This window comes from Condylura cristata, unplaced genomic scaffold (genome assembly GCF_000260355.1).
Source record: "Condylura cristata isolate star-nosed mole 26May11 unplaced genomic scaffold, ConCri1.0 scaffold00004, whole genome shotgun sequence".
Classification (NCBI taxonomy): Eukaryota; Metazoa; Chordata; class Mammalia; order Eulipotyphla; family Talpidae; genus Condylura; species Condylura cristata.
In genome coordinates this window covers 61,555,822-61,579,422 of record NW_004567105.1, presented here as the reverse complement: position 1 = coordinate 61,579,422, position 23,601 = coordinate 61,555,822, and the positions used below count along the sequence as shown (strand labels likewise).

The 23,601-nt window shown below is 44.5% G+C and overlaps 2 protein-coding genes across 5 annotated transcripts in view; both read right to left on the bottom strand.

Annotated features, from left to right (window-relative positions):
- Positions 1–15,520, bottom strand: part of QRICH1 (glutamine-rich 1) — a 43,189-nt gene extending 27,669 nt beyond the window's left edge. The window contains exons 1-3 of one of the 4 annotated variants that reach the window (XM_012720475.1): positions 14,693–15,042; positions 13,853–13,912; positions 4,526–4,855 (exon numbers count right to left, since the gene is read on the bottom strand). In XM_012720475.1, the coding sequence (XP_012575929.1) occupies positions 4,526–4,834 (309 nt within the window). In that variant the 5' untranslated portion in view covers positions 4,835–4,855; positions 13,853–13,912; positions 14,693–15,042. Of the gene's footprint in view, positions 1–4,525; positions 4,856–13,852; positions 13,913–14,692; positions 15,043–15,362 lie in introns of those variants that run through there. The other 3 variants (XM_004676182.2, XM_012720477.1, XM_012720478.1) reach the window with 3 other exon arrangements.
- Positions 15,521–16,598: 1,078 nt separating this feature from the next.
- QARS (glutaminyl-tRNA synthetase) lies at positions 16,599–23,162 on the bottom strand. The gene is made up of 24 exons (XM_004676181.2): positions 23,044–23,162; positions 22,757–22,904; positions 22,292–22,401; positions 22,075–22,150; positions 21,794–21,858; positions 21,240–21,293; positions 21,047–21,107; positions 20,651–20,722; positions 20,442–20,527; positions 20,201–20,287; positions 19,662–19,761; positions 19,468–19,546; positions 19,277–19,385; positions 19,050–19,180; positions 18,871–18,963; positions 18,635–18,772; positions 18,460–18,547; positions 18,240–18,383; positions 18,043–18,147; positions 17,749–17,841; positions 17,503–17,630; positions 17,356–17,422; positions 17,154–17,279; positions 16,599–16,732 (listed from the first exon to the last, which is right to left on the bottom strand). The coding sequence occupies exons 1-24, from the start codon at positions 23,158–23,160 to the stop codon at positions 16,682–16,684; spliced, it is 2,328 nt and encodes a 775-aa protein (XP_004676238.1). The 5' UTR covers positions 23,161–23,162; the 3' UTR covers positions 16,599–16,681.
- Between the last annotated feature and the right edge of the window lie 439 nt (positions 23,163–23,601).

Sequence of the window (23,601 nt, the reverse complement as noted above, 5' to 3'; positions counted from 1 at the left end):
TGATGCTAACTCCACATAGATAGTATCAGAATTGACTGAACTGTAGGAAAGCCAATGAGTGTAGGAGAATTAATGTGGAAAAAAACCCACACAGCTGGTTACCAGAAGTGTGAGTATTGTTACAGTAGCGAACAAAGGAACAAGGTGAGTTTTAGTTAGCTAGCTAGCTACTCTAATTAACGTTTTATTTTCCTTATTTCCCAAAAATTTCTAATGAAGTCATTACTTTATCAAATCCAACAATCTATGTGTTGTTTCTTGGGTGAATGGATGAGAAAGTCATTAGGTCAGAACAAATTCTCTAGGGGTGATAACAGATGGTTTTAAGTAAGCAATCTAGCATACAGTCTCAGTTTTCAAAGATAGTAAACTGTTTTTGAAATTTCAAAACACAAAAGCATAATTTTTTATTCTTATCAAAAAGGTTAGGTTAGCAGACAAAGAGTCTTTTTATGTTCAACCTGTATTTCAGCAGACACAAGTCACCCCTCCAGTGCACTGTAGCACCACTTGCCTTTTTGCCATTTTCAAACAAGCAGGTTCCACTTGGAGAATTTTGGTTTGGAATGCTCTTTCCTCAGATAACTGTATTAACAAGCCTTATATGCCAACTCTCTTTGTCTTAACCCAAATGTCAACAGCACGTTGAGTTTTACTTACCCTGGCCATTCCCATCTGCTTTGTTTTTCTCCTTTACATTTGCCACTTTATAACAAGATTTTCTTACATTATCTCTCATCTCTCTCCTCGAACTAGAATGTACACTCCACAAGCTCAGGGACCTTTCTGTCTTGTTCACTGCTGTACCCAAACATCAAGCAAAGGATATTAGACATAAACAGACAAATTGAGATGTCTGGGATAGGGAAAAAATGTTAACAATCACTGACCTATATCTACAAAATCAAAACAAAGTAACCCCAAGCAACACTTTTATTTTTTAATTCAAAAGTCATTCATATTGAATTAAAAAAAATTCAAGCTTTCCTCCTTAGCACCCCAGGCTTAAGCCCAATTACTGCTTCAGGCTATACTACTACTTTTCAAGGACTACTACTTTTCACATATGTTAAAAATCAGATATTATGCCAGTTTCGTCACTCAACAACCTGTCCAAGTTCATAGACCCACTTAGTTCTAAAAGCTGCACAGGTCAACACACTAAATCATCATTAAATCCCATTTCCCTTAATGAAGGAGGACTTCTTTCTAATATTACTCTAAGCATCACAGCTGTAAATGTTCTTATGTACATACATTTGTGAACACAAATGCAAGGTGAATGGTATATATACTTAAAACAAGTGACAACTACTAATAATTTCACTTCCACAGAAGTTACTTACCCCCTCATATCCTTGCTGCTCTGGTACAATTTTTGTGTTTTTGTGTTTCTTTGTTTAAAGATTTTAGTTATTTATGCATACATAAATATGTCAGAGGTGCAGGGGGTGAGAGGATTCACTAGAGACAGAGTGGGGAGCAGAATAGGCAGATCAACTGAAATAAACTGCTGAGGAGAGCAGCAGACAAGACAGGAGAAGTCTGATGCTCCACATGGGTTAGCTTCCTGGCCAGGGTTCAAACTCAGGCTGCAGAGGCTGGAGGTAACTTGACAGCATACACTAACCACTGTCTTCATGTTTGATAAATATATTTCATTATGAAAATTTACACTTCCATAATCAACAGTGGAATATCTCAATATGCTTGCTAGCACCATCTATATTTCCATGTAATGTCTTCATCTCCCATTTATTTTTCTACTAGATTACTTTTTTCTAGTTTGTAAGAGTTCTTTGTTTATTTGCAATACTAGTTAGAAGCACAGGCTGGAGTTGAAACAGTTTGGGTACAAATGCTAGAGCTACTGAAATATGACTTAATCCCTCATAGCAAATGTCTCATTTGCTATCTTTAGTTTCAAAAATTATACTTTTAAAGCACATGTAAGGCCTATAACTGATCAAGAAATCAACATATAATTACAATAATTCTGTAACTACTATGCCTGTATTTTGAGTCTGCTGTCATTCAGAAATGTTTTTTTCAGCCTTATATATAAAGTTGTACTTTCAGCCATATTATTGTTATCATTAGGCTTATGTTTTGGTTGTTTATTAAGACTGTCAGTTTTCATGTAACATTAGCTAGGATCAATTTATAATATTTAGTTAAATCTACAAAGTCAATTTATAGAAAAATTAAACTCTATTTAAGTCAGTTATTAATGAAATTATATTTGCCGTTAAGTTTTTAAAACTAATGAAGAGATATAGTCTCAAGAAAGGTAAGTTAAGCTTAACTAAACTTTGGTCCAAGAGGTGTAGCTTAAAACTCATTTTTTTTTTTAAGATTTATTTATTTATTCATATGGAACTGGGGTACAGGCCAGAGATGTGGAGGGTGAGAGGATTCACCAGAGACAGAGAGGGGAACAGAACAGGCAGATCTACGAAGTACACTGCTGAGGGGAGCAGCGGGCGGGTCAGGAGAGGTCTGCCGCGCCATGCGGTCACCTCCAGGGCAGGCGGGAATCGAACTCATGCGGAAGTGGCTTTAGCTTCTTAGTGCTGCGCTTTAACCCACTGTGCCACCAGGGAGGGCCTTAAAAGTCATTTTTAACTTTAATTAAGTGTGTGTCTTGGGGGGAGGAACTATTCTTGCATATATTATATACTGTAAACTTAAGATTCCTATATGATTAACATATGTAACTTGAATAAAATAAAAAACCCTCAAAACAAAACTTTTTAAAGGAAAAGAAAGTTTTACCTCTACCTATACTAATCACATGAATTAAAACTAATAATATATTAAGAAAAGGAAGTACAAAAGAAAAGTAGCCTAACAAGCTGGCTAAAATATAGATCTATACATAGGGAGAAAAAAATTATCAAAAGAAGATTGACAATTATTATTGAGTTAATTCTCAAACTTGCTAAAAAAGGTTATGTTCTGTGGGCTATAAGGGAAATACTTTTTATGAGGAGTTCCCCCAAGTCCTGACAGTTATTTCAAGGATTTTTCCAGGGTAAAATAAAAAATTGAGAAAAGTGAGTTGAGAGTTTATATTGTTTCTTTAGAATGGCTTTCTAAAACAACCTAAAATTACAGAATTATTCTGATCCTCCCTGGTGGCACAACAGTAAAGTGCAGCACTGCTAAGCTGGCCAGACCGCTTTGGTGCCAGTTCAAGCCCAGTCCCAGAGGTGATCCACAAGGCGGAGCAGACCTCTACTGTCTCGCTGCTGCTCCCCTCAGCAGTGTTTGGTCAGTCTGCCTGTTCTGCTTCCCACTGTTTCTGGTGAATCCTCTGACGGCCCCTGCACCTGTGGCCTGTACCCCAGTTCTGTATGTACAAATAAATAATTTTTAAAAATTATTCTATTCTGCCTTTAAACAACTATGATTTGAATTAAATGTCTTGAACATAATGCCTCAAATAGCATTCAAACTCAAATCCCATTTAATATTATGACAAAGAGGTCCCATTTAATATTATGACAAAGAGGTCCAAAAAGGCAGTATTCTTTTATGTTACTTTCCTTCTTTAATAAAGACTGGAATACACAAAGACTGTGTCATATGCTTTCTTCTTGATTATCTCATTCTAATTACTAAATGGTATTACCCCTATTTGACAATGAAGAAATCAGGGCTAAAAGGTCTAAGGTCAGTCAACAAATAAAGACAAGTGCAACTCCAGAGCCCATGTTCTTCCAATATACCTGCCTGCATTCCCAAGAGGTAAGGGAATTGGTCAAATCTTCTACCTCACCAGATTTACCTCTCCACACTCCTATCCCTCTATTATGTTTCACTTCCTTTTCTAGTCTCCTTGTTAAAAAAAAAAAGCATCAAGGACAAAATGAAATGTAATCACAAAGACAGTAGCAAGAAAGCAGTATTTGTAATTGGAAGAAACTGTTAATTTTACATAAGGACACCCCACTCCCCAAGAGGAAAACTTTTTCCTTCTCTGCAAATGTATTAATTCCCCTTTCACTAAGTTTATTACCAATTAGCATTATTTCTTGATTCTTATTAACAGAAAATGCAACCTAGAAAAATCTACAGGTGACCTGAGACACAAAACCACACAACTAAGTAATTATAACTAAAATATGGCCACTTTCCATTTTAAAACAAGTCCCATGCTTTTAGTAATGAGACAAGGTCTATATTCTTGACCTGCTCAGGACAAGTGAGAGAAGGGAAGCTTTCAGTTACACACAGCTGTGCCATATCCAAATCCAGTTCCAAGAAGACCTGTAATTCCTACAGTTTAATTCTCCAAAACAAATGGCAAGTATCTGTGGTATTTTTAGTTTACAGTGGTACAAATATTTTTAATCTGCATTAATTATGAAAGCTTTTGTGCTAAATAAAATGTTTCAAACAAATAGACTATTCCTTGTAGTGAAAATAACCTCTGACCTCTGTATAAGGATACAGTGTTCCTAATAACCAAAACAAGCAAATAAAGTACCAAATAAGCTTTATCGAAACATTTTCCTTTTACCTGAACCTGCTGTGGCTGCTGAACCTGGATCTGCTGTTCTTGCTGGGTTTGTGGCTGAACACTGGTGGTGACAGGACAGGCAAGTTCAAGCAAAGACCCAGCCACTTCAGTGCTGTCTGTGTAAATGCAGTTCCCACCCTGTTGGTAGACCATGGTAGTGGTAGCCGTTTGCTGGAACTCCTGAAGGGCTTCTGGCCCCTTAGAGGCTAAAGAGTCTAGAAATTCCTTCATCCTGTGTTGCGGGACAGACCGCGCTTTCACTCGGATGTACTCTTCAAAGGAGATGGTGTTCTCCAAAGAATTATTCATATTGCAGAGTCTTTAAGGTTCCTAAAAATAAATGGACAAAAGTCAAAATTACGATATTGTTTTTATATTTTGAAATGCACAGAGCAATCACTCTTGTATCAGAATGGAATTTTCAGGGCAGCTGTATACATCTGGAATCCAAAATAAAAGCTTTATTACACCACCTCATTTTTTCAGTTAATGGCATTTGAAAATTGTTTCCATTTTCTTAAACAATCACACTGAAAAAAAAAAAAAAACAAAAGCATGCACCATAGTACTAAATGAAACAGACTGAAAACACTCTCCATCCAGTGCTAGGCCAATCCCATCTTCTCTGCAGAGCAAAGCAGTAAACTAGACAGAAATAAAATCACATGCAAAACTGCTCCGTGACCATCTGAAGGGTCTAGCAAGGAGCAGATTTCTACTCACACCTTCCATTTCCACAGCCAACTTTGTCCTACAGTGAACGGACAGGTATGCCACCTACCTGTGGCAAAATCCGAGAGAGGGCATATGTTCTTCACTCCCATTAGAAACTCCAAAACCCATTTTGTCATATACTGCTCATCTTCTTTTGTAGCACAACTTACTAGTTTAGAATATGAGTTTGGTAGAGAGTCTGCCTGGATTGAAATTCCAGTTTAATTTCTCCTTAGCTGTATAAACCCTGGACAAGTTAGTTAAGCTTATTTTCCTCATCTACAAAATGGGCATAAAACAGTTTTTACCTCCCAGACACAAGTATTAAATACATACAAAGCACTTGGAAAATAGAACCTGACATAGACCATGCTAATTAACATTACTGAAATAACTAGGGGAAGGGGTCGAACAGTGCCTTAACTAACTAGATCATGACTATAATTCAGAAATCAATTCTGAAAGTTTTTCACTGAGGTATTTACCTTAAGAATTAATATGCAGGAGTGGTTAGTAACTCAATTACCTGAGGGACAATCTTCCAGTCTACCTGTAGACTACTAGTGCTCTTCTGCTTTCCTACTACTCTCTCTCAATCAGTGCCAGTACCACCTCCAGAACAAAGAAGTATCAGGAGAAGAGAATAACACAACCAAGTGAATTTTTTGGGCCAAAAAGGACTCTCAGTAAAGCTCAAGTGTCTAGAGAAGTGATTTCTTGAGCAACCAGGCTAGAAATAATCAGTCTCTCACTGGCTTTCATTAGGTTCTGCCTAATGTTAAGGATATAAAGTATATATGTATATAGGTAATCATTTTCACCCCTTCCAAATGGCTCTAACAACACCATGCTATGGTACTCTCTGAATGGTTGACACTGGGTAGGTGCTTCACATACACCTATTCATTTGGAATTCAATGTGGAACAGGAAGAAGTATGACCCTTTGTTCTTGTAACAACTATGATTTACAACCAAATCATCTTATGCTGTTCCCTAATAAACGATTAATTTAAACGTGGTGGGGGTGGGGCTTACATATCCATGACAAGAATGAGATCAAAGAAAAAAGTATGATCCTTACTAACATTAGTTCACAGACACCAGCAAAATTTCAGTGAGATGCTGTTTAAACATAGTATACAAATTTATATTCAGCTACTTTTGAAAAAAATAGACACAGGAACAACTCTTTAACAATGCACATAATACATTATAAATATATTTCTTCATAAACAAAGAAATTACACCTCATTATATATAACTCATTATATCTAAAGCCAAAATTTCTGCGCGACTACTCTCAGGAAGAGCCTCCACTTCTCATAAAGCTCCAAGCACAATAAAGTACAGAGATTAGCAAGCTCAGGCCAGAGGAGTGCAAGGTGAAGCCATCCAAGGCTGATGGCCTCTTGTCCGCTGAAATTTCTGTTCCATTCTCACCTTTCTTCTCCTTTGTCCAGCACTCCCTTCTCTCTGCTATAGGGGCTTCCAGAGTAGAAAATTAGGAGGTCTGCTACAAGATTTTAAGATTAAGCTATCAATGAGGTCATGATACATGAATAAGAACAGCATACAGCCAAGCACACTACCCCTACAGTACATATTCAGATAAGGCCACAACAGCGCCTATGACCCGCAACTGACTACACTGGCACAGAAATCTGTCAAAGCTTCCCTTTATTATGTGCATCACTGCTGGAATTTGCTTCAGAAGGTATGGGGGGGTGGGGGGTGGGGAGACAGCATCTCTCAGAACACAGACTCAATAAGTTCAGAACACGTGACTCTACACCTAATTACATAAAGCCTTATGCTCAAAAGGGGACAAAAAGGACAAGGATACCCATTAACCAATTCTCAACCATGATGACATTTATCAGTTTTTTACCCATAATTAAACAGTGGAGATCAACTAAACTTTACATTTTTCAAAATTTATTTTCACAATTAGTGGCAAAAAAACAGAGGGACTGCTAAGCGTGAGTTTGAGGTGACCCACATGATGCAGCAGACCTCTCCTGACCCACACACTACCCACCTCAGCAGTGTATTTCAGTCACTTGGCCTGTTCTGCTTCCCAGTCTGTCGCTGGCAAATCTTCTCAGCCCCCCACACATCTGGCCTACACCGTAACTCTTGTATGCATAAATAAGTAAGATAAATCTTTTTAAAATAAGACTCTCTGCTATAATCCTAGATATGTGCCAAAGCTACTTTTTTTTTTAAAAAGATTTATTTATTTCTGCATACAGAACTTGGGTACGGCAAAAGGTGCAGGGGCAGTGAGAGGATTCACCAGAGACAGAGTGGGGAGCAGAACAGGCAGATCAACGAAGTACACTGCTGAGGGGAGCAGCGGGTGGGTCAGGAGAGGGCTGCCACAATATGTAGGTCACCTCCATGGCTGGGGATCGAACTTGTGCTTGAAGTGGCTGCTATGAACGGGTGCTGAGCTTTAACCCGTTTAACTGCTGTGCCACCAGGAAGGGCCTACTTTTTTTGTTTTAAGTATAGGGAATCATTCAGCAAAAAACACTGTCTCAAATCTGGGAGAAAATAAATATGAGCAAACAGAAGTACAGAAACAATGCAAATTAACTTTATAAAACTAAAAAATCTTCATTTAAAAAAATGATTTATTTATTTATGCAAGCAAGAACTGGGGTACACGCCAGAGGTATGGGGAGTGTGTGGGGGTGATAGGATTTACTAGAGAGACTGAGTAGGGAACAGAATAGTCACTGACTGAAATACATTGCTGAGGGGAGCAGCGGGTGAGACAAGAGCGGTCTGCTGCACCATGTGAGTCAGCTCCCTGGCAGGGCATGAAACGCCTGGCCTGCTGCAGTGGCTTTGGTAGACTTCATAGTGCTGTGCTTTAACCCTTTGCACCACCAGGGGGGGACCCTAAAAACCTTCACTTAAATGCTGTTTGGTGAAGGAAGTTCAACTCTCCTAGTGACCTTACTTCTCTTTGCTCTTTCTCAAGTTCAGTAATTCAAGAGGTTTAAGCCTCATATGAAGGCTAATGTTAAGTAGGAAGGAGAACTGTACCAACATTTCTTCCTAGAAAACAGCTCTTTTCAGCTTCCAATGTAGAATTCCACAAGTTGGTTTTTTTTTTCTTTGGGGGGAGAAAGAGATTTTCTAAAGGGGTAAAAGTAATGCATCCATTTTTTCTAAGAAAAAAAAATGTTCAAATAGTATAGGAAGGTATAAAATGAAAAGTACACACAGCATCAGCTCTCTGATTCGTAGTCTACCAATTTTAAACATTGATTTCTCCTTTAAGAAAAGTTGAGTTTATGACAATTAAATCATCTTCCTCACCAACCCCTTACAATCATTTTTATCTTTATTTTTTCCCATTATCATTTTGATAATTTTAAACCTCTATTTGTAAATGCATTATTTTTTAGAATATTTCTACACTTCCCACGATGTAAGCTAAGGAGATGAGTCTCATGTCCTCTATTTTTGAAAAGTACTGTGTTAAGGACAGTGCTGTTTAATCCATCTTTTAGTTTTAGAATATAACACTTTATACCAAATAAAACTCAGAACATTTAATAAGGTTCCAAAAATGGTAAAAACCATTCTGCTCCTGTAAACAAATCCTTTATCTAGAATACTGTCTTCAAAAAGTTACTACAAGCAACTCTAATCCAAATATAATTTCAGCAGAAAGGCAAGAAAGACACTCAGCTCTTAGAAAGGAAGGTTGGGAAAATATCTGCCATAAAGTCATGAAGATTATTCTTTAAGTTTTTATTGTAAAAAAGGGAAAAAAGCAAGTTTCATGAAAGAAAAATTCAACAAGTTTTAAAAAAATGTTGATAAAGGCTCATAACACAGGTTCATTATATTCTCCTCTATCCTTATGGAAATCTTAGGAATATGCTGATAAAAACATACAGCAATAGCTAGCCATGTTGTAAGTAGTTCAGATTCTGAAGTATAAACCCCTGGATAGTGATCCAAGCTCAAGAGTCTACTGCAAGGTGAGCTTCAAGCAGAATTCTTTGCTTCAAAGAGATTTATTTCTTTCATTAAGTCCCCAGGAGATTTTTCACTGACTCAGTACAAGTCAACAAAATCATCTCAGGACCACTTTATTATAGGGCGCCAAAAAATATTTTAAAATAATGAAATCAATGGAGTAGTACTTAATAAAGAAATTAATGGAAAAGGCCACCTTTTTTTGTTGCTTACTTCATACCCACTGTATTGACATATCCCAATAATGAAATTATACTAAAACAAGTTTGACCTGACACAAAAGGTCTGTTTAGAAAGAAAAATAAGCCTTACAATATGTTTAAATAATTCATACTAGGGTCTCCTGGTGGCCTAAGGTGTTCAAGCTCAGCACTATGAAGCTATCCACAGCTACAGCAGCACAAGTTCGATCCCTGGCCAGGGAGGTGACCCACATGGCATAGCTGACCTCTCCTATCATGCCTGCTGGTCTGCCTATTCTGGTTCACTGTCTCTCACCAACACCCTCCCCCCCACAAACCCTCGTACCTCTGGCCTGTTCTTTTAAGCATAAGTAAATGAGTATTTTTTTTTTTTTAAAGATTTATTTATTCATACAGAACTGGGATACAGGTCAGAGATGCGGAGGGTGAGAGGCTTCACCAGAGACAGAGCGGGAAGCAGAACAGGCAGATCGATGAAGTACACTGCTGAGGGGAGCAGCGGGCGGGTCAGGAGAGGTCTGCCACGCCATGTGGTCACCTCCGGGGCAGGCGGGGATCGAACTCATGCGGAAGTGGCTTTAGTTTCTCAGTGCAGTGCTTTAGCCCGCTGCGCCACCAGGGAGGGCCCAGTAAATGAGTATTTTTAAAAGACAGTTCATATTAACCAATGAATAGTGTAAAAACACTGAGAAAAATTAAATTCTCAGGGCCCTCCCTCGTGGTGCAAAGGGTTTAGGCACAGCACTTTGAAGCTGGCTGCAGATGCTTCAGCATGAGTTCCATCCCTGGCCAAGAAGCTGACCTACATGGCACAGCAGGCCTCTCCCGTCTCACCTACTGCTCCCCTCAACAATGTACTTTGTCAATCTGCCTGTTCTGCTCCTCGCAGTCTCTAGTGAATCCTCTCATTGCCCCTGCATCTCTGGACTGTACCCCAGTTCTATATGAATAAAAATAAACAAGTCTTTAATAAAAATTAAATTCTCAGCAGTGATGTTTATTTTGGTTTTTTTGCTTAGAAAAATTCCTCTTTACTCTTTAGGATCAGGTCATTCTTCATGTATAATGTCATAATTTACAGTGTAATTTTTCCATACAATGTTTTGATTCATATAGAATCTATTTTACAAAGTATGAGGTAAAAATCTAATTATTTTACAAACATTACTGGAATCCCTTTACTCACTGACTTGAAATACTGCTGCGATTATACACCAAATTCACAGGGAGACAGTCTGTTTACAAGCTTTTTGTGTGCAATTCGGCTGCTCTTAACACAGCAACTTTGAAATAGCATGTTAATACCTGAAGGAGTCTCTGCTGCTACTCTGTCAATTTTTTTTTAGTATTTAGTGACCAGGGAAGGTCCCAGGCAAAAATATAAAACTGTATTTCTATACCCAAGTATTATCTAATTACATACATTTAAAAAAAAGGTAATTAAAAAACAATCTTTTTTGTCCAGTAGTTACACCACAGTAATGGTAACAGACATACAAAATACAAACATTTTGGTTGATCGTAGTATGATGTTCTCAAAAACTGAAATTCTTTAAAGACAAAAAACCCAGAAATTTACGTAATAATGGATAAATTTAAAGAAACTACTCTGTATAACCCTGTAAGAAGCAAGATTCTTTATTAGCTTCAAGTCAAAAGACTTGGTGAGGGCATTAAATAATTTAAATCAGAAGGAAACAAAAACTTTCTTAAGTCAGATATTTCAATTGTATGTTGAATATAAAGAAACTAAACAAAATGACAAACAAGAAAAGTGAATGCTGACCACTGATATGAGGCATCCAGAAGAGGGGGAGGGGTGAAACAGCACTGGGAAAGGTATGAGAAAAACATGAGTAGCTACGGTGATGTGATAACTATGGTGACCCCCAACCTGAAGGGGGAAAAAAAAAATCACATACTGTCCAACAATTAGCAATGATCTAAGAAAAAAGTACTAAAATATAAAATAACTAAAGTATTTCTGAAAAACAACACTGGAGAGATAGTTGAACACAATTGGGAGTCAGAAATAGAAAAAAAAAGAGAAATAGGTGCTTACTGGAGTGGCAAAGTCTGTAAATGCTGATTTGCTTCTGAATACTTTAAGTATAGTTGCTTTGCAAAACAATAAGCAATCTCCCACCTATAGACCCAGGAAATTTTCACTTGTATGCACACACTGATCACTGATCTCTTTACCTCCTTCTCCTAGAGCTTAGCACAATGCCTAACAAAGAACAGACCCTCAATATATGGAAATTATTTTTATAATTAATTTGTTAATTAGTAGAAATTAAATAGTGTCAGAATGGTCACTCCATAACAGACCTGTCTAATTTCTTTCTTTCTTTCAACAGTTAGATAACAAAGTAAGCCCTCTCATATATACCTGTTCCCAGTTTTCCATACAGCTTTGCAGAATGTCTGCTGAATACATGATGAACTAAGAGAAGATAGTGGAGCAGACTCAGAGCCTTGCCTCTTTCTGTTTATGCAACAGTCATGCTCTTGGGTCCCTCTCAAGGCTCACATCTACTCTAGCAATGGCTTCTAAGTCTGGTTTGAAAAACACATTCCCATGGGGGGAAAAGGATATCCATTTTATGGAATTGCTAAAGCACTGTTAACCACAACTTCAGGTTGTCAGGTCTAGTCTCCCTGCCAGGAATCAATCTCAGGCTGCAATGGCAGAGTTCGCCCTATGACTCAATACTAACCCACTCTAGGGTTTGTAATAGAAATTATCCTACTAAGCCATTTATCTGCCCCAAGCCTCACCAAAGATGCCCCTATATAGGGGAAGTTTCACCATGGGCTCTATTTTTGGACAACCTGTTTTCAACTGGGAACTTAAGGTCACATTCCTACCAAAGACTGATTCCTAGGTGTACATGACACACACATATACAAAGACATACTGAAACATGAATGTTCACAGCAGCATTGTTAATAATAGCCTCAAAACAGAAACTGATCTAAATGTCTATCAATATTAGAATAAATTATGGTATATTCATATACAAAATACTATACATATGTGGGAATGAACTAGGAATGCACCCTGTGTATAAACTTCACAATCCTAAAAGATGCGAAATACAGCATGGTTTCACTGAAAATGAAAAAGCAAACAAAACTATATTGGTGACGAATATAAAGATGGTAACTTGAAAAAGAAAAAGAACCTTATTCTCACACAAGTCAGAATAGCAGTTGTTTCTATGAGTTTAGAAGCTTGTGACCATGAAAAGATTCACGAAAAGGTTCGGGGATGCTGGCAATATTCTATTTCATGAAGAGGTGACTTTTCGTTAGATCAATTAAGTTATATACAAAGCATATGAGTTTATATATAAACATTTCACAAATAATAAAAAAACTTTCTGACACAGTCCAAACAGCTCTGCCTACAGTTCTGCTGTGGTCAAAAGTGTGAGACCAAAAGACCATTCTCTTCCCCTTTCAGGAAAACAGTTAAGTGGATTGATCTATCATTCCTTCATGCATCCACAACTAGAAATCACAATCCAACGTGAAAAGAAAAAAAAAAAAAGCAGCAGCACATAAAGGAAGCCTGGAGAGGACTTAACATATCTGCAACAAAATATAAGACAATATATACAAAGTAACAGAAATGAACAGGTGTTCATTTAGCATCTCATTCTGAGGAAGGGAAGTTAAAGACCATTACAGGATAAGGTACCTGGTCATTTAACAAGTAGACAGCAAGAAGAATGTGGCAAGGTCAAATCACAACTGATTAAATTAAAAGGCATGCAAGCTTGAAGGAAGACATCCCTGATACTGAAGTTGTCATAATGGAAGACAGCCACACCTAAATTCCCTGACTTTGGCTACCTTTTTGGAGCAATTCAAATGTACTACAATCTTTTGTTTGAAATGGCAATATAAGCTGAAAGGGAGATGTGGGAAGGCAGAGGTTCATGGAGAGGTACACAAATTATTCATCACAGAGCACTAAAAGTAGGGCATCTATTAGATAGAGCTTACAAAAAAAATATGCAAGGACCAACTTAAAATAGAGATTTAGAACTTAATAGTTAAACACGATTCCAGAACAAGCAAATCCGAAAGGTGTACTGAACTTCTAAGTGTAATCTAATATAGTTCAACCTGACTGCTTTTCTTTGAACCTTTTAGGGTCTTAGAAAAGCTGATGCCTTGTCATGCTAAACCCTGAATGTTGTTCTGACTATATTTTAAAAGCTGTTTAAGCAGCAAACTATAACTGATTGCAAAGATGCAGTTCTTCCACAGCTTCAATTTTCCAGCACCCAGTAGTTTCTGGCAGACAGCACCCAGAATGACTGACAGGATTTGTAATGTTTCAGTATTACCAGGAAACAACTGCACACATATTCCCAGCATATGAACATTTTAACTCACCAGTCACCATGTTGCATGTATTTCTGCTGCTTGTCCTGAGTTCTTAAGACTTGTAACATTCTGAAGAAGATAGAACAAAGAAGTTCTTTCCATCCTCAGCCTCTTTTTATTCTTTAAGTTTGTTCTTAAAATACAGTATTAGAAAGAGAACTACCCCCCACCATTATCTGATTTGATCGCTAATTTTACTTACTCTTAGCCTCTTTTTTCTTAAAACTTAATGAAGCAAGACTACAAAACATAAATTAGCAACTGTTTTGTCTTGGGGTGTATTATTTCTCCGCTGGCACCGTAACAGAAGACTGTGGGATTTTTTTAAAAAATAAAATAAAACCAAACCTAAAAGGATGGAAATTCAGTATTAAAGGTGACTTATGCAGCGATACACCGACAGATTTTAGGAATTTTGGATGGGGAATTTTGCAAAGCATTTCAGGTTATTCAATTTTGTCCCGGGCAACTTTTTGAGCAAGTAGCGGGTCCTTAGTCTGAGTACAAACAAGTAAGCCCCTCCCACTCACACAGAAGAAAAGACTGCATTAAGGATTTGAAGTAATATTTCACAGCTTGGGTAGTTTCACAACGTCCCCTTCCAGAGCGCAACGGTGACGTGTGGGAACTGCGCTTATGGAATAATTACTTTCTAATGACAAGAAAGCAAGTAAGGCTGTACGTTCTTGCAGTATAACCTCCCCCCGCCGGCCGGCCGCCGCCCCCCTCCTCCGCGCCCCAGCACAAAGCACCAGAACAAGGTATGGAAACTCGAGGGGGCTCGCTGCTTTCGCAGACTAACATGGTTCAGTTTCACCAGCACTGCAACCCTCTCCTCCAAGCACCCACCCAGTACATGGTCCTCGGGGTCATCGCATTCTTAGAGGAGAACGAGCAATCTCGCCCTCCTAAGAGAAGAGCGGGGACGAAAGCCAGACCGCAAAGCCGGTTGGTTTCTCCCCAGGCCTAGGCCACAGTGGTCTGGGGACGTCACCAGAGCAGGAAGGGCCCAACCCGAACCATCCTCACAGAGAGCCGCCCTCCCGCCGCCCCTCGGCTCAGCAGGGGTGTCCTGCGCGCCCTCGCGGCAGCGCCGCCACCCAACAGCACAGCGCGCGCTCCGAAGCCGGGGGTCGCGGGCGGGCGCGCGCCTCAGAAAGCCGCTCCTGCTCACGGGCCGTAGCTCCAGGAGCCGATATCCGGGCCAAGAACGCGCACGTCGGCGGCCACGCGCGCCAGGAGAGCCGCACAGCGCGCGCGCGCGCATAAACAGGCCCAGCCAGCGCGAGCACCAGCACGCGTTCCCGCGCCGCGCCCACCCAAAACCCCGACCAGCCCCTCCCCCACCCAAGGGGCGGGGGCGCGCGAGCCCAGGGACGTTCTCCGCTCCGGAACCGCCCCGAGGTCTCCTGGGCCCAGCGGTAGCGGTCCGCCCGCCCCCGCCCGCCGTTGTGTGGGGTGGGCCCGCTGTTTTAGGCCCGCAGCCTCGCCGCATCCTTGCCTTCACTATAACCCTCACCCGGCGACGTCGCCGCCGTCGCCGCTGCCTCTCTAGCCGCCGGCCCCGCCGCACCGCTCGGGGCCCCGGTTCTGCCGTAGCCGCTCCAAGACCGACAGGATTTTCTCCTCACAGCTCCCTGGGCGCCATCTTACATTCAACCCTCACAGCCAATGGGTGCCGAATGCCTCTCTCGCGATAATAGGAGCTTCGGATCCCGCGAGAGTTGAGACTGCCTTCTGACCAGACTTAAAGGGAACGCTTCTACCGAGAAGGGAGGCCTGGCTTGGGCTGCGGTGAGTCCTGGGTGTGGGGCGGAGCGCCCCGCCCCAGACGCCCCTCGATGAGAGGCGGAGCCTGCACTGGAGGTTGGCCTAGACTGGGGAGGCCTGGCGGCCTGAGCTGGGAGCTAGCTCTCCCGACCCACCTTCCGCCAGCCGGCGGGGCCTCCTTAGCTTGCACAAACCCAGCATGGGCGGGGCCCAGCCTCTCGCTTAAGGTGGTCCCCACAGCCCCTTAGTGTAGGCCCGGCGCCCCCAGGATTGTCCTGCCCGGAAAGCCCCGCTGGCTCTCCTCCTGGATTCCCTAGCTTCTGGGCACCCGCAGTTTCCCATCATCCTAGTTTATACATCGACAGTCAGTCCACCTTAAAGCAGGCCTTGGGTAACCTGGTGTTTGTATACAGGGAAAATGTGGAGGGCTTTAAAGCTGCAGGCGCATGCAGGCCACACGCCTGCAGCTTGCCATAACTCCCCAAGCTCCCCAGGTGGGGGGCCTGGCAGACATCCTCTAGTCCTTCTGGGTTTGCCAAAGCCACTTCTTGCATAGCCTTCGGGAGACCCTGGCTGGGCCAGGAACCTCCTCCAGGCCAGGGAGCACGCCCTGCAGTGCCCAGCCTTCCCAGCTAGAGGGTGACCCTAACACATCTCACCGAGTCTGACACATAATAGCACTCAGTGTTTGTTGAAGGATGGGCTTGGGAGCCAGGCCTCTCTTCATGTATCTGGGCATGAAGCAGACACAAAGTTACAGATCCCCAAGGCACAGGGTTCTTACAGGTGGAAGAGAGTCCCAGGACGGCGGTGGCAGCATGTTATCAGGCCCAGCCTGGCCCTTGCTCTTGAGCACCAAGAAGTGTACCAGGGGTTCAAAGTTGTCAGTACTGCTGTGTGTGCAGTGTACCTTCCCACCACCTCCAAACCCCACGTCTATAAGCCCACAGGTCTGGGAGGGCAGACTCATAACGCAGACTCCAGGGCAATTTTGCTGTTCTTTATTGACATGGAGTATGGGTACCACTAGCCTCCAAGAGGATGAGGTAGGTCCATAGGGCTGCCAGCTCATACTTTTCCTGGGTCCTCCTTCAGTGTGACAGTCCGGTTGAAGACAAGCTGGAGGGCAGAAGGGGAAGAATGACCACCCAGTCAGTAGCTGGTCAGGCGGCCCAAGAGGGTCTCACAACAGTGACACCTCGCTTCTACTCCTTCCTCATTCCAGAGCAGCTGAGGGTCAGGAAACAAGTTCACAATAATTTTGTGACTTATGTAAGGGACTGGATGGCTCTGGGCTTCCATTTTATAAGGATAAAAATAATCTCTGTAACCTGCCCTGCACATTGCAGTGTGAGAACAGCAGGGTCAGTACAAAAGTTTGTGCACGGACTTAACCACTGAGCTTGCTTCTTTATCAGCAGAAAAGCAACTACATCTCAAGTGGTAAGGGTTAATTACAGGAATGTAGGCAAGGAGCTTGGCACGGTGCATGGCAGCCACCAATCATTGCTGTAGAATGCAGGCAGGTAAAGTCAATCACCTGTCCCTGACAACTGTCTGGATCCACGGAGAAGTAGCCAAGTCGCTCAAACTGGAACTTGTCGTAGGGCTTTGCCAAGGCTACAGAACAGTCCACTAATGCTGCCTCCACCACTTGTAGTGATACCTGCAGGGAGGAAACTTAGGTGGCCATCCAGTCAGAAGGACTCACTGCACTCACACTCCATATCCCATGAGCATACCGGGTTCAGGTCAGTCAAGAATCCACCAGGCACCTCCGCAGGATCCTCAGGGTTCTTGTGCTGAAATCTGTGGCCATAGTGAAAGTCAGAATCCAGACAGACAATGCCCATATTTAACTTGTTCCTACCCAAACTCTGTATACTTACAGTCGCTCATAGAGGCGAATCTCACACTTAAGAGGTTGTGACACCCAATGAATAAAGGCTTTGGGCTTTTCTCCAGCATCAGCACGTCTGCAGGTCACCTCCAGGCTCTCCACAAAGCCACTCGGGCCCTGGAAGTTGAGTGGCAAAGGCCTGCAATCAGACCTAGGGAACACTACCAAGACTACAGGTTGCACTCCAGTCCTCAGCCTAGCAGGTATTGGTGGGAAGGATGCAGCCGACTCTCACCTTAACCACATTCTGCAGCTGGACAACATAGCCTGTATGTCTCAGGCCCACAGGCTGGCCCCATGCCAGGCGCTTATAGCCTGGCTCTAGCTCCTAGAGGTAGAAAAAATGAATGAACACAAAGGTTTCAAGGGTCAGACAAGTACAAAAGGCTTCTCTCCCACCCCTGTGTCTGGCAGGGGTTCGTCTGTCTGAAGTAGGAACTAGATGTAAGGAGTAGGAACTGAAGTAGGAGTGATGTAAGGACCTCAGGACTGTTCTTAGCAGCACACAGGGCCCTCCACCCCCATTTACCTCCTTGAAGTCGGTCCTCTCGATGAAGACAGTAGGTCCAAAGGGAACCTGATGGAAGCCCTTGGTCTCATCAGCTGGAAAGTTGGGCACCTGGATGTCCAAGGCCTATAGCAGAAGATGGGTGTCTGAGGGAGGCACTCCTCCCCTCTCCAGGCCCAGCTGCATTCACCCACACATACACGATAAGGCTGACCTACCTTGGCAGCAGGAAAGTTGGTGATGATGACCTGTAATGGCTCTAGCACAGCCATGGCCCGTGGAGCTGTGTCATTTAGCACATCACGCACACAGGCTTCAAGGAGATGTGGCTCCATTGTGGTCTGTGCCACTGTCACCCCCACCTAACAGAAAAGTCAGCCATAACTACAGACTGCCATGCTTAGGCCATAGCTGTGTACCTAGGCTGAAAGACTATACCCGAGCACAGAAGTTATTGATGGCCTCAGGTGGGAAGCCACGCCGCCGTAGGGCTGTGAGTGTGAAGAGCCGAGGGTCGTCCCAGTCCCTGTATGCAAAGATGTGGTAAGAACTCCTTTGGCAACACATGGCACTAGTACCACCAGTCTTTGGTGAGCTAAATAGCCACACCTACCGCACAGCACCAGCTGCCACAAGCTGGAGAATCTTCCTCTTGGAGACCACAGCATAGTGCAGGTTGAGGCGACCATACTCCCATTGCACGGGGCAATAGACATCCAGTGTATTGCATAGCCAGAAGTAGGAAGAGCGTCTAGGGTGGGATGACAGAGTCAGGACCAGTTATCTTGACCAGAGAACCAACACAGGGAACCATTGGTCCCACCCACCATGCAGGCCCAGCCCCCTCACCGGGCCTGGAATTCCTTGGTGCAAAGTGAATGGGTGATGTGCTCGATGGAATCACAGAGGCAGTGTGTATAGTCATAGGTGGGGTAGATGCACCTGTGGGGCACAGACAGTAGTTCCCACCATCCAGCCCTGTTCTGGCCTACCTGTGTCCCACCTCCCCACCCCACGCTCACACCCACCAGGTATCCCCTGTGCGGTGGTGTGGTGTATATTTGACTCGATAGGCCACAGGGTCCATCTTGCCATCCTCCATCACCAGCTTCATCCGCAGTGTGGCCTCACCCTCCGCAAATTTGCCCTTGCGCATTGCCTGAGAGGAGCAAGGGCTCAGGCTGTCTCTCAACACAGGGGCATCTTATCCTCAGCACCCTGGCCCACCCACCCAGCTGTTCGTCCACAACCCTACCTCAAAGAGTAGCACTGACTCCTCTATAGGACGGTCTCTCCAAGGTGAGGGTGGCGGGTTGTGGCCTTTGAGCTCCTCTCCTCGCTGGTGGCACACATAGGCCTGGCCCCTGTGGGGAAAGGGTATGAACATCAACCACAGCTTGTTTCCTGGTCAGCCTGCCTGGCTCCACATCATGGCTCTGGCCTCACCTGTGGATGAGTTCCACAGCCCAGGCATACAGCTGGTCAAAATAATCAGAGGCATATGTCACCTTGTAAGGTGTGTAACCTGAAGCAGAATGAGATACAGTATTAGCCACTAGTCAGGGATACCCAATGACAGGCTCCAGCCTAAATGAAGCCCAATGATAACTGGCTCTGCCCAGGCCTTGCCCAGCGCATACCTAGCCAGGCCACCATGTCACTAATGGCAGTGAAGAACTTTGCTTCCTCCTTCTCCGGGTTGGTATCATCAAAGCGCAGAAAACAGATCCCATTATTGGCCTAGGAGAGTTGCAGTATCCGTCAGCTCCCACATCATGAACTCCTAGAGTCCAGCTCATCAAACTGGGACATTCTCAAAGCTCTCTCATGTCAAAACTGGAAATGCCCTCAAAAAGTTCATTTATTATTTATTTCTAAATACCCTAAACAAGTCATATGTTAGACAAATTAGCACAGACACCCTAGCCTCTTCCTAAGTCTGAGAGGCGTCAATGAGAATTTCCCCAAATTTGAACACACTGCCTCATCTCAGATGTTTTTCCCTAGGAGCCCAGGGTATTCTTGGTATCTGTCACATCTACCATTCCCCATCATGGCCTCTGTCCACTCTGGGTACATTATGGGAGCTGCAGGGAAGGCAGGGGCACCTCTCTCATGTGCAGTCTTTGCAGCAATAAGTAGCCACCCTGCTTGCCAAATCCCTTGGAGGTACACACACCTTGGCATAGCCGAAGTTGAAATTGATGGCTTTGGCATGTCCAATATGCAGGATTCCATTGGGTTCTGGGGGAAACCGGGTACGAACCTGAGATTGAAGGAATGGGAGTAGAGAAATTAGGCCAGAGTTCAGATTATCCTAAAGTAACAGATGCCCCTTCCCAGGGAGGCTACAGTAATCAGTGAGATAACGCAGTATGGAGGCAGCCCGGGCAATTGCTGATGGCACTATTCCTACTCACCTGTCCCCCAGTGATCTCCAGGTGCTGCTTTAGTAGATCCATGGTATGTGGAGTGGTCACATAGCCGGGAGTCTTATAGTTCTCACCTGCCAGCACCAGAACACATTTGAGGACCAAGCTGCAGCCCCAGGCTCCCTATCTCAGGGGCCTGGCTGCTAGAATTGCTATTAAGATTCAGTCCTCCAAAGCATTTCACCCTGCCTGCTTACCAGGCTTGTGGAACTTAAGTGCCTCCCCTCGGAGCTGCTCCATCAGAGATAATGTCTGGCCAACAGCCTCACCTGTGGAGAAGAAACTAAGGAAAATTTATCCTCTGAAAACAGTGACCAGCTCAGGAGGGTACCTGTTACTACCCACAGCCTACAACAGAGCAGAGCAGAGCAGAGCAGAGCAGAAGCAAAAGCAAACAGATCTTCCTCCAACCTCAGAAACAAGGGATACAGAGCCAGTGTTGCCCAGGCCAGTCTCTCGGTAAAGTAAACGAAGGATACCAGGAGTTAGTCATACAGCAGAAGGCAGGGTATTTAATATGGCATGGCCTGACTGGACTGAGCTCTAAGGAAAGCCCAGAAATCAGGGAGCTGAATGCAACAGGAGCTTCTCACCGTTCTCTACCACATCTTTTGTTGCCTTCCTGTCTGTTTCTTCTGGCCGCACCTTTGTCCCCTGAAAGAAGCTCAAGGTCAGGGTCTCTCCTAGGTAGGGTGTTGGGATTACTAGGATCACACACTCCTTCCCCAGCCTGAAATCACACCCATGCCCCCATTCTCACAGCCCCAGGCCATGCTCAGCCCCCACCTTGGACTTCTTCTCCAGATCAGTCTCCGTCTTGGGACCCAGAAGGTGGAGGACCTGAGCAGAAATGAGATCTGGGATAGGACTGTTCTCTTCCTATGGTTCACTGGTTGAGACTCAGCCCTCCTGAGGACTTTCTGGACAATCTACCAGCACCACCTTGAAACACCTACCTAGACCAACCCACCTCTGCTCTTCACATGGTTCTGCTGGCTTCTTTCCTCCTGCGGGTCCATGCAGGCTTAGGCAACAAAAAACTGCCATGTACAGTGGCTGTGGACCCACCATCAAGATAAGCAATCTACCTCATCCATCACCACTCGTGATTCTATGCCAGCCAGCAACCTGAGATGAAGGCCACATCACCCCTATTTACTGGATGATGAAACAGAGTTTCAAGTAAAACAACTCACCCCCAGTTAGACACAACCCAGAGACAAGTTTTTCACTGAGGACCCGCCCTATCAGGCTCTACTCTCCACTGTCAAAACAGGTCCTTCCCCATGCCCCATCTTAGTGATGCTAGGCCCTATGCTTCAACCCAAGAAGATGCCCACCTGCATGTCCACTTCATGCTTGATCATTTTGCCATCTGCCCATTTGAGCACAGCCCGAGCCTCTCCTAGGAACATGGGCACAAGGAGCTGCAGAAAGGCAAAGGAGGGCACTACCCACCCCTTCCCCAAGAAAAAGTCCTAGCTAACTCAGGAACCAGAGCCTGGGCCCAGCCAGAACACTTGGTGTTCCTACTTCCCCCCACCCCAAGTTCCCTCTCATTCATGCCCAGAAATCATCACCAGAGGAAACGACATAGTTCAGTGCCTCAAACCCTACTCACCCATCAGCAACCCCATGTTAAAATGATAACGCTCCACCAGGAGCTGGGGCCTGTGGTGATTTATGGCAGCCTCCACCTGCAGAAGGTCAAACCATGTGGTCAGGAAATGTGCTAGGAATCCACACCCTCACCCTGGGTCTTCCTGGGTGGAGAAATACAGCCACTCCTTTGCAGGGTCAGTACTAAGGAAGCAGCAGGCGCCTGGGGAAGGACTCACAGCCTCCTCAATCTGCTCTGGGGTCACCATGATGCCCACGCCACATTCCTGTTCAAAGTCCACAGTGTTGATGGGATCCAGGGGATGACTTCGCACATACTCAAGGGCAGCTGAGAAAGGAGGGCCAGTAAGTTTGTGGCATCTCAGCTCCCAGAAGTAGACAGGATTGGAATCTTACAAAACCCAATTACAGTTTAGTTTCTTAAACCTTAAGACTTAAGCCTTATACTAGAGAAGCCCGAGGGCACAGGAAAGAAATGTTCTGAGGGAGGCTTCCTGCAGACCTCAGCTCCTGTCAGTCTTCCCAGAAACGACCCTTCTATACCTGTGCCTGGTTTCCAGGTGAGCGCAGGACTAGGCATCTAGAGAGACACCAGGGGTCTTGGCAGAAAGGGTAGGTGGGAGTCCAGGCTGAAGGGAAGAAATGGAGGTGGAAGTGGCAGGACAGGCAGGGGGGGCTCTCACCGCTCAGCTGGAGCTCGCTGTGGATCTTCTTACTGGCTATGTAGCTCACGAGAAAAGAAAGGCGCCGGGGATCCCTGAGTCGGGAGGCCAAGCCATAGAGCAGCGTCCCGGTAGCCTTGTCTATGGTGGAGCCCAGCGTCTGATGCGCCTGGAGTCACAGAGGTCAGGAGACAAACCCCACGCAGAGTGAGAAAGGTAAGAGCGAAACAAGGTGGGCAGGTCGGGGCTGGGGCCCGGCCCGGCGAGGCGCTGGGCACGGTCGAAGGTCAGGGGCAGAGGTCTCGCACCTGGGTGGCGGCCTCGCGCAGCTGGGCGCTCAGAGCCGTGTTCTTGAGCGTCTCGCGGGCCTTGTGCTCGCTCAGGCCGAGGCCAGTGAAGAGCGACAGAGAGTCCACAGTCGCCATCACGGGCACACCGGAAAACGAAAGGAAACTTTGGGGCCAATCTCCGCGTTGGCCTTAGTCCGCTGGCGAATAGAAGAGCGAAGCCGCCAGGAAGAACCAATGGTGTTCTTCGTTGGGAGGAGGGGGCGGGGCGCGCTGGCTGTCGGCGCCATTTAAAGGACTGGTGCTGCCGAATAGCCTGTCCGGCACCTCACTTCCGCCTGCGCGTTCTCGGTAGCTTCTGGAGATTTAAGGCGCGGTAGGGGATTAGGGATGATTTCCACGGGTGTGGAAGGCTTTCGGCACCGAGGCTAGGAGGTAGACGCGGGCGTGGCCTTTTGCTCTCGGACATTTTTCCTTTAGTCCTGAAAGTCTCGAGACTTCCCAGCTTTGTTTTGGATCAAAGGAGTCTGGTGTTTCTGCTGTTACAGCGTGGAGTTGTCATGGAAACAGTTGAGCGAA

Bases quoted from the DNA above. Each gene is read 5' to 3' on its own strand.
- QARS (XM_004676181.2), bottom strand. From the start codon at position 23,160: ATGGCGACTGTGGACTCTCTGTCGCTCTTCACTGGCCTCGGCCTGAGC. The intron at 21,859-22,074 runs GTGAGTAGGGTT...CCATGTTCCTAG, and splicing joins TAACATGGGGTTGCTGATGG to GAGAGGCTCGGGCTGTGCTC. The intron at 18,773-18,870 runs GTGAGGGGGCTG...ATCCCACCCTAG, and splicing joins ACCAAGGAATTCCAGGCCCG to ACGCTCTTCCTACTTCTGGC.